This window comes from Anarrhichthys ocellatus, unplaced genomic scaffold (genome assembly GCF_004355925.1).
Source record: "Anarrhichthys ocellatus isolate YVR2014 unplaced genomic scaffold, GSC_Weel_1.0 scaffold211, whole genome shotgun sequence".
NCBI classification, from domain to species: Eukaryota; Metazoa; Chordata; class Actinopteri; order Perciformes; family Anarhichadidae; genus Anarrhichthys; species Anarrhichthys ocellatus.
Genome location: NW_022280241.1, coordinates 168,678 through 179,209, shown reverse-complemented (window position 1 = coordinate 179,209; position 10,532 = coordinate 168,678). Strand labels below are relative to the sequence as shown.

Sequence of the window (10,532 nt, the reverse complement as noted above, 5' to 3'; positions counted from 1 at the left end):
TATCAGTCTGGAAAAGGTTACAAAGCCATTTCTAAAGCTTTGGGACTCCAGCGAACCACAGTGAGAGCCATTATCCACAAATGGCGAAAACACGGAACAGTGGTGAACCTTCCCAGGAGTGGCCGGCTGACCAAAATTACCCCAAGAGCGCAGCGACGACTCATCCAAGAGGTCACAAAAGACCCCAGAACAACATCCAAAGAACTGCAGGCCTCACTTGCCTCAATTAAGGTCAGTGTTCATGACTCCACCATAAGAAAGAGACTGGGCAAAAATGGCCTGCATGGCAGAGTTCCAAGACGAAAACCACTGCTGAGCAAAAAGAACAGAAAGGCTCGTCTCAGTTTTGCCAGAAAACATCTTGATGATCCCCAAGACTTTTGGGAAAATACTCTGTGGACTGACGAGACAAAAGTTGAACTTTTTGGAAGGTGTATGTCCCATTACATCTGGCGTAAAAGTAACACGGCATTTCAGAAAAGGAACATCATACCAACAGTAAAATATGGTGGTGGTAGTGTGATGGTCTGGGGCTGTTTTGCTGCTTCAGGACCTGGAAGACTTGCTGTGGTAAATGGAACCATGAATTCTGCTGTCTACCAAAAAATCCTGAAGGAGAATGTCCGGCCATCTGTTCGTGACCTCAAGCTGAAGCGCACTTGGGTTCTGCAGCAGGACAATGATCCAAAACACACCAGCAAGTCCACCTCTGAATGGCTTAAGAAAAACAACTGGTGGCCCAACCAGTCATTAGGTTTAGGGGGCAATCACTTTTTCACACAGGGCCATGTAGGTTTGGATTTTTTTCCCCCTTAATAATAAAAACCTTCATTTAAAAACTGCATTTTGTGTTTACTTGTGTTATCTTTGTCTAATATTTAAATTAGTTTGATGATCTGAAACATTTAAGTGTGACAAACATGCAAAAAATAAGAAATCAGGAAGGGGGCAAACACTTTTTCACACAACTGTATATATATTATTATATGATACTGAGACTATAATAACATGTCCTGACATGTTTATCAAAGTGTTATTTTCTGCTTTTTTCATGTTGGAATAAAGGTTAAATATTTAACTGTAAAGTATTAACATGTGTTTGATACCTTAATGTTTTTGCATGAAATCATTCTTGGATGTTTGCTGACATTGATGGATGTGGCTCAGCCCTACAGAGAACATGCTCCACCAGCTCCACTGATTATATATAATTTATATATTTGAATGATGTTTGTACCAATACGACCGTGAAATGTATTTTAAGAAATATTTACATATTTTCATTTTGATTACTTACTACATTAAATACAATAATACAAATAATACAAGCATCATGACATCTAAAAATGAATAACATTTTATATATATATATAAATAAATAAATAAAAGTTCATTACAGTCACTTTTACTGTATAAAGGTTTATAGCTTCAGTTAGTTGGTCGACAGAAAGAACTTCCATTTAAAAAGTATTATTATTTAATGATTGTTTCTGCTGATATTCCTTTTTTTTTAATGCGTAAATTTGCATTTAATTCCTTTTCAACGTCACCATTTCACCAAAGCTTTTATTTTGAAGACGACACTGGGTCGGTTCCGGTTTCACTCCGGATGACTTGATGGAGCAGCTGGTTCTGGTTGAGGTTCTGGTCTAGATCCTAATTCTGGTTGAGATCCTGGTTTTGGTTGAGGTTCTGGTTGAGATTCTGGTTTTGGTTCTGGTCTAGATCCTGGTTCTGGTTTAGATCCTGGTTTTGGTTCTGGTTTAGATTCTGGTTGAGGTTCTGGTTCTGGTCTAGATCCTAGTTCTGGTTTAGATCCTGGTTTTGGTTGAGGTTCTGGTTCTGGTTTAGATCCTGGTTTTGGTTGAGGTTCTGGTTCTGGTTTAGATTCTGGTTCTGGTTGAGATTCTTGGTTTTGGTTGAGATCCTGGTCCTGGTTTAGATCCTGGTTGAGGTTCTGGTTCTGGTTTAGATCCTGATTCTGGTTTAGATCCTGGTTCTGGTTTAGTTTGGACCAAAACTTTATCTGAATGATTTCCTGAACTAATATTTTATCATAATTTATTTTATTTCCTCTTTTAATAAAATAAACTTTTTCCATTAAAAACATTTACTTTTTCCAGGTTTTGTAAATCATTTTTAATTTCCTGTTTTAAGTTTTTTTTTAACCGAAACCAATAAAAATATTCTAATATATAACATTAAATTAATATAATTATTTACTTCAAAACATTCATTTACAAATACTTCATATTGTAAATTATATTATTTATTTTTATCATATCAAATATTATATATTTTAAATATTATATAATATACCTATATAAATATAATATATTATTATAATATAATATATAGATATAATATTATATCTATATATTATATAATATTATATAGATATATTATATTTATTTTGTATATAATAAATGAACTATCTATTTCAGTAACATTCAACCTTTAGAAGAAGCGCCGCCCAGTGTCTGAGAGAGGAAACAAAGCAAGAGAAGGAAAGGAAGAAAGTGAAAGTGTGAAAGTGAAAGAAGAGAAGCGAACAGACGGATTGTGTTTTCTGCCAGTGAACGTCTCGTCCTTTATTCCAGCCAGCGTAGGAAAATAGATTCACATTAGAGTTCTGTTCTCCGTCACATTTCTCTTCACAACAAAACAGAACCTGCAGCTGCATCATTCCTAGTCATCAAGCCGACGAGCCGACAAGTCAACAAGCCAACAATTCAACAAGCCAACAAAACAGGCTCCATTAAAACAAACTGGGGTCGGAGTGAAAACTCACAAAGTAAGTAAAGGTGTTTCACTTATTATTGGAGGGGGGGGGGGGGGGGGGGGGGGGGCGGGGGGGGGGGGTTAAAGGGACAGTGTGTAAGATTTAGTGACATCTAGTGGTGAACCAAGTTATTTATAATTTAGATATAATTAAATATTGTTTCTAGAGCAGAGTCACTTTATAAAGTCATTCATATTTATATAATATTCACTAGAAACAAAATGAATAATGTTCATAAAATAAATAACATTTCTGACTGAAGTTTATAAAGAACGGATGAATGGATTAGGTTTCACTTTCGTTTACGGGTTCACAGATTTATTGATAAAGTTTTGGCTTTTTACTCACAAATATGTATCTGTGTGTGTGTGGAGTTGTGTGGGTGTAGTTGTGTGTGTCTATGTGTGTGTGTGTAGTTGGAGGAGCTCCAATAATAAACCTGATAATAAATGACATCAAAACATTAAAATACGAATAAAACTAAAACATAGTTATGAATATTATATTCAATATCTTCCAATAAATCCCGACATGTTACACACCGTTCCTTTAATTTAAAGGAGTAAAGTGCAAAAAAAACACGAAACACAAAAACACCGTCTGATTACAGGGAAAGAAAAAGAAAAAAAATACACAAAAAAACAACAAAACAGTCACCGGAAAAAAACATGCAGGAAGCAAAGCAAAGATCTCCATAGCAACAGTAACAACAACAACAACAACAACAACAACAATAATAATAAAGTCAACAAGCTGTAATAAGACTCTCACAGAGGGAACAGAAGGCAGCACGAAGCTCTAAATGTTGCTGTTTGATGTCAGAGTCCCAGTCAGCTGTTCCAGGACTTCATTACCCAGAATTTAACGAACTGAATCCAGGAGATTTAAATGTGAGTGAGTCTCTGACAGGAAACAGGGCTACTTTCAGTTTAGACTGGGAGTTAATCATCATCATCACCATCATCACCATCATCACCTTCATCACAATAAGCAGTGTTGACCAGGATCGTCTCCGTCCATCCAACGTCTCGTCATCTCGTCACCTGACCGTCGAGTGGACCTTCAGCTCGTTTCATTCGTTCTGTTGAACTCTTTCTTCGTGTTATTTTGAGAACAGATGTTAAAGAGTCGTTAAGACGAATCGATCGAGTCGATTAGTTTGACTGTGACGACTCTCTTTGAGGTTAAAACCTCAGAGACCTTCAGAGCAGAAGAAGTAAGACGTCTTCTTCTTCAATAACAGAACAAATGCAATGCTGAGTTCACACCAAACGCAAAGCAATGATTGTTCATGTAAAGTAAACCGCGTCATGTCTGAGTTCATCACTTCATCCAGAGGAGTTTTCACTGAAGCTGGTTTATAAGGATGTTTGAACACAAAATACACCATTTTGTTGTAATTTAATTACAATAAACAGATAAAAATGATGCTGAAATGACGACATAATGATGGAAATTTATAAAAAGTCTGAATTCATGTTTTGTTAGTTCTCTCTACAAGACGACAAGTAAACAACTTTTAAATGACTTGTTTTCTGAATGGAGTCTGGTTTGATTGGTGCTATGCTAAGCTAACATTGTAGCTGCTCCACCAACACTCAATACAGCATCATCTAGCATTGACTTCATATGTTCCTCTCTAGCTTTGCGTTTGGTGAAAGTAGCATCAAAAGGTCTCTTGATCACTGAACTCGTACTTCCTGTTTACTTCCTTTGAACCTGCATGACGTCTACGAGCTGAGAACGGAACCGGTTTTATCTTGTGGTTGAACTGAAGGACACTTGAAGCCGCTTTGAGCTCCACCGACAGATCCAGTACAGGAAGTGACATCAGAGGACGCCGTGTCATTGAGTCTGATCCTTCAAGGTCGACGCACCGCTACCCGAATCCCGATCCTTTAATCTTTGATTATCTGACCCGTTTCTGGTTTCTTTTTTGAGCAACACGGCTCCACAGTGAAAGATTCCTATGACCACCTCCACCTTCAGACCCGGGTTCCTAATGCAGGACCAAACTGGACTAAACTGGACCATATTAGTTCAAACTGGACCGTACTGGATCAAACTGGACCACATCAGTTCAAACTGGACCAAACTTTTCCTGCCTTTACAGACTCGTTCTGAACTATTCCTAGAACCCCTCTTAGATCTGGACTTTGTTAAACACCTGGACCTCTTCTTCATCATTTATTTTTTACAGATTCTGCAGGGAGCTCCTCATGTCCAGTCAGTCCAGTCAGACCAGTAAGTGGGCCAAACTGAGGCTTCATGCCATCTCCGACTTCCCATGAACCATTTCTTGGTCAGATTCTTTTGAGTGCTGCCGAACCTTCCGGACTTCTTCGAACACAGATTCCAAACTCATTCCAATTTAAAGACCAAACTGGGGCGTCTTGCGATCAGGGACTTCCTCTAATCTCAAACTTATTTTAGAACTTAACTTTCACAGCCGAACTTCCAGAGCTCGATTCTCATCTTTCAGGTTTCTTTCAAACATCAACACGGTCCAGGTTTAGGTCCAGTTCCCCCAGTTAAAGAGCAACGGTTCCTGGGCCAAACCAGGAATTCATGCCATTCATGACTTCCTTTGAAGCATTCTTGGAACAAAGCAACTGGACTTCCGAGTCCCTTTTCCAAACCTTCAACCACAGGATTCATAGCATGTCCAGTCGGCCCAGTTAGAGGTCCAACCTGGTCCAAACTAAAGCTTCCTCCAATCACTGACTTCCAGTTAAGAGCAGCAGGTCCTGCTGTAGGAACCTTTTGGATCGACTCTAGATTACCAACGAGACGCTAAAAGCATCACTTCACTTTATCATCAGGGCTGAGAAACATCTCAACTGTTGTCAGATATCGGATTGAAATTATGAATCCAGTCAGTAAGTGAGGATTGCTGATGAAGGGGCAACTTGTAGGACAACAAGAGCAGGCAACTTTGCCTTAAGCGTTGCTCTCATGTCTTTAACCCTGCAGTGGTACGGTCTCTGTATGCGTCAAACAAAGTTATTGTTGGCTAATCAAGCTCAGCAAGTCCCAAGTCAAGAGCCGAGTCAAGACCCACAAGTCCCAAGTCAAGACAAACAAGCCCCAAGTCAAGAACTAGTTGCAAGTAAAGACCAGAGTCAAGACCAAAAAGTTCCAAGTCAAGAACTAGACTCAAGTCAAGACTAGCAAGTCCCAAATCAAAACAAAAAAGTCCAAAGTCAAGAACTAGTCCCGAGTCAAGACCAACAAGTCCCTCGTCAAGTACAAGTCCAAAGTCCCAAGTTAATGCCAGAGTCATGAACAAGTCCCAACATCAAAACCAATAACTTAAGATTCAGAGTCAAGTACAAACAAAGTGATTGTCGTACCACCAACAAGTACCAAGTCAAAAACAAGTCCCAAGTAAAGACCAACATGTCCAGATCTAGTCAATCTAGTTCCAAGGTAAGACCAAGTCCTGAGTGAAGTTTAAACAAAGTGCTTGTCATTTACTCCAAAAGCACTTAAGACCACCTTTCCAATGTTCAAATTAATAAAACAGTCAACTCCCAAGTCAACAAGTCACTTACCAACTCCCAAGTCAAGACCAAACAGTCCAGAGTCAAGGCCAACAAATACCCAATCAAGTCCCAAGTATAGACCAACAAGTACCACATTAGGTACAAGTTCCAAGTCAAGACCTGAGTCAAGACCAACAAGTCCCAAGTCAAGAGATATCAAGTCCAGGTGAGGTCCCCAGTTATGACTTGAGTCCAGGTCATGTGACGTGAGTCCAGACTCTAGTCACACGTTGACGTGTCGTGTGAACAAGTGAATTTGAGGCATTGTGAACCCTTTAAGTGTTTCCTGTCGCCCATCAAGTGAAATGTTGCTTCAACCATCTCGTTTAGTTAAATCTCTCTAAATCCCTCCAGTTACTGCCACTTTAAACGAGAGAGCATTTCCCTCTTTAATTATTATTCTGACCTGATAAATATAAATCTGAGTGCAAGCATGAAGCAGAGTTACAGAAATACAGCAATGAATTCATAACACACAAGTCCTTTCTCTTGTTTTTTAAATTCTAACAGTGCAACTCTTTGTTCCAGTTCTGTCTGAAGGGCGGAGGCTCTGCGGCCGAGACGTTTTCAGTCAAGATGTTTTTCCACATTTTGGCACTTGACTTTAGCGATTAAAAAACGTAGCGTTAGCATCATTAGCGCTCCTTTTAACTATAAACCGCGGGTCGTGCTGTAAGCTAGGCTGCACTCGCCTCACGGCAAAAAGGTCAAGAGCTCGAACTCACTTTCCCATCATGCAACAGTTTTTAACAGTCAAAAATCTTTTTTCGGCGTCCCTTTAAACAACCTGCACACACACTCTCACACACACACACACTCACACCTTGATTTTTGTACAAATCTGTGATCACGAGGGCAGACAGCGAGCCCTGTGATTTTGTAGCACCAACGAAGAAGATGAGGCAGTTTGGCAAAGAGGTGAAGAACAAATGTCAGAAAGGTGACGTTACCATGACGACGGCGGGTTTAAACTCCTCCACCAACGAAGAAGAAGAAAGGAGGAGCAAATCATCCCGAATTTAAGTTCAAGCCCTTTTGTTGTTGTTCTGCTTTTCTTTAATAACGACTAAAATGATTTGTTTGTGAAAACATCGCGTGTTTAAGGACTAAAATAAAATACGTTTTTCTTACAATTAATTGATTAATTAAAAAAATAATATAGTAGTATTTCTTAAAGTGTTTTCTTTTTGTGTATCGTATTGATGTAATAGAGGTAAATATACACGGAGTACTGGTTTATGTTTTTATATATTCTTAAAAAAGCATAGTCTTTTAAAGTTGTTGTTTTATCTTCAATGTGACACTAATGATTATTGATGTTCTTATTGATGAACTTGTTGATTATTTTGTTTATAAAACATCAGTATAAACGGATCGAAGTGTTCCTAAAGTCTTCAAATGTAAACAGTCTGAACTCAACGTTTACCGGTTCTGCTTCTCGTTCGATACTAAACGTTTTCTCTGTTTTTATTGTATCAAGAACTTAAATTTGTCCCAATAAAGTTTCCTTTCCTGCTGAATGTTTCTTTGGAAGACGTTATGAACACATTCAATTATTCATCGGTGTTCATGAAACTCTGTGATGTCTGAACTGTTACTGCGACACGTCCACATTCCAGACGCGGTAACGTCACCTCACTGGTGGTTGAGGAGTTAGTGCAAAGGGCGCATGGCAACATAAAGCTAAGCTAAGCTAGCAGGCTAATCCTGGGCGACTCACAGCGCTACAGAAGCTAGTTTTCCTGCACACGTCCATCGTTAATACGTCGCATCTTTAGCGCTACGAGGACGTGACTTTGTGCTTTCTCTTTCAGCCCTCGGAGGCTTCTGATTGGACGACACAAATCATCGTTTCTTCACTGAAGTTTGAGACGTTTCTGTGGCCACGGAAGTGCTAACTGCAACCAAGCACGTTTCTATTTTACTTAAACATTTTAGAACAAACGTGCCTGTTTGGTTTATTTTACATCACAATATATATATATATAAGTGGATAAATTAAATCACAACATGTTTTATCGAGCTTCTTTGCTACATTAAAGCTCTGATGTTGAACTTACGGACTCGAACGTTCTGAAACTGTTCGTCGTCTTTTATCTTCTGTTACAGTTCCTCAGAATAAACTCTCTAGATCTGGAAGAGGGGAAACCTAATTGTTTAAACTAGAATATAAATATAATAAAATTACTGAAGACGACGACAAAAACAGGCCTTTGAACTACAAACATGGCCGCCTTCCACCACAGACTTGGACCCCACATTAAAGGTGGTTTTTGATTAGTAACGGGGATGAATTCATGAGTTCATGTAGCTAATGACACACACACACACACACACACACACAGAAATATCTATTAAAGCAACACAAACGCAACAAACTGTTTAGAACAGGAACTCTTTAAAGAGGGCGGAGCTTCGATTCACATTCAGTCCACTTTAAAGACTCTTTGTTGACTTTTTACCACAGTTGTAAATCTGCAGCACAGAATCCTAAAATCATGTTGAAGTGAAGGTGAATCAAGGCGGAGCTCCGTTAAAGAAGTAATTTTATCATATTTAGCACAAAGAACCTTCACAAGGCTCTGACCCGTAGTACCTTCTGATTCTATCCTGTCTCCTTGTCTCCTTCCCTTTGTGTCACTCTTTTCTTTTATCTGTTTATTTCTTCTTCTTCTTCTCCTATAAATCGACTGATCTGAAGCAGCGAGAGCGACCAAAAAACCCCCTCAGCACGGAAAAATGAGAAGTCTGGAGATGAAGGAGGCGAGGAGGCGAGGAGGGAAGGGAGGAAGATTTGAGGCCCGACCACCTGAGGAGTCGCTCTTCTGGTTTCAGACATGCAGTTAATTAAAGAGTCGCTGGTCTGTTTACAAAGTGCATTGAGAGCCGATGGAAGGAACTGGCTTCATGTATCCTCCTCGATTGGCTCTCTGCTGCCGCCAATCTGGGATTTCCACCAATAATGAAGAGGAGAGGTAAAGGGGGCGGGGCTTATCTCCCAGGTGATAAAAAAACAAAATAAAAAAAGAAGAGGAGGAGGAGGAAGAAGAAGAGAGCTAGTGTGTCTTTGAGGAGGTGCTGCTCTCTGCCTCCTCCTCCTCCTTCACCACCGTGATGGAGCAGATGGAGGAAGAGGAGGCAGGAGCAGCGGAGGAGGAGGAAGGGTTGAGGTGCAGCTCCACCGGCGTTAACGTGATCTCCACCTCCCCCCGCTCCTCGTGCAGCGTGGGGAGAGGAAGAGGAGGAGGAAGTGGGCGGAGGTGTGCGGCGGGTGGTGCAGCGGAGTTGTTGTTGTTGTTGCTGCTGAGCGGCCTTGGAGCTTTCTGGATGACCTCCACCATCGGGGTGCGTCCCAACTCCCAGCCGGTGTTGCCCGTCCCCGGACTCTGGAAGAGGAGCAGCGGCCGGCCGCGGTGGTCCGGTTCCACCGCCGCCGTCTGACACTGCACCACCACGCCGCGGTGCTCCATCAGCCGGCGACCCGGGTCCGACACCGGGCTCAGAACCAGCCCCCCCGGCTGGTCCTGGATCACCAGCTCTAGCACCGGCAGCTGCGAGGAGGAAGAGGAGGAAGAGGAAGAAGCTTTCTGGATGACGCCGCCGGTGACGGAGGTGATGATGGGCGGGTGGGGGGGAGGTTTTGGTGAGAGAGCGGCGGGGGGAGGAGGAGGCGGGGCGTCCTCCGGCCGAGGGTTTCTCGGTCGTCCGCGTTTACGTTTCACCGGCGGTGCGGCGGACGAGGCCGCGCCGCCGCTGCCCGATGCCACGGTCTCCAGGGGGCGCTTGTTTCCGTTCCCTCGTGGTTTTTGCAGTACGGCGGTCGGGGCCGCAGGAGGAGGAAGAGGAGGCGGGGCCAGTTTCTCCCGCTCGTATGACAGACAGCCCTGAGGAAGGATCATCACCGGGACGGGCCCGCCCTGCTGCTGGGGCAGCGTTGCCATGGCGATGACCTTCACCCCGGCACCGCCGGCGGCGGCGGAGCCTCCGGGTCCCGAGGCCCCCCCGACCCCAGAGGAGTCTTTGGGAGCCAGAGAGGGAGGAGAGGAGCGGACGGACAGCTGGGTCTTATCAGGGAGGGAACTACGGGGGAGGATTCTGGGTAACTGCTTCATGAAGGCCTCCACCTGTAGGACAGGAAGTGACTTATTGATGACTTATTGATTGATCTGTTACTTATTGATCTGTTACTGATTGATCTGTTACTG

The 10,532-nt window shown here is 42.1% G+C and overlaps 1 protein-coding gene across 1 annotated transcript in view; it reads right to left on the bottom strand.

Moving 5' to 3' along the window:
- Nucleotides 1–3,225: 3,225 nt before the first annotated feature.
- rfx5 (regulatory factor X, 5) overlaps nt 3,226–10,532 on the bottom strand; it is a 12,855-nt gene continuing 5,548 nt past the window's right edge. The window contains exon 10 of the mRNA XM_031878946.1: nt 3,226–10,451. Coding sequence (XP_031734806.1) covers nt 9,384–10,451 — 1,068 coding nt within the window. The 3' untranslated portion in view covers nt 3,226–9,383. The remainder of the gene's footprint in view (nt 10,452–10,532) is intronic.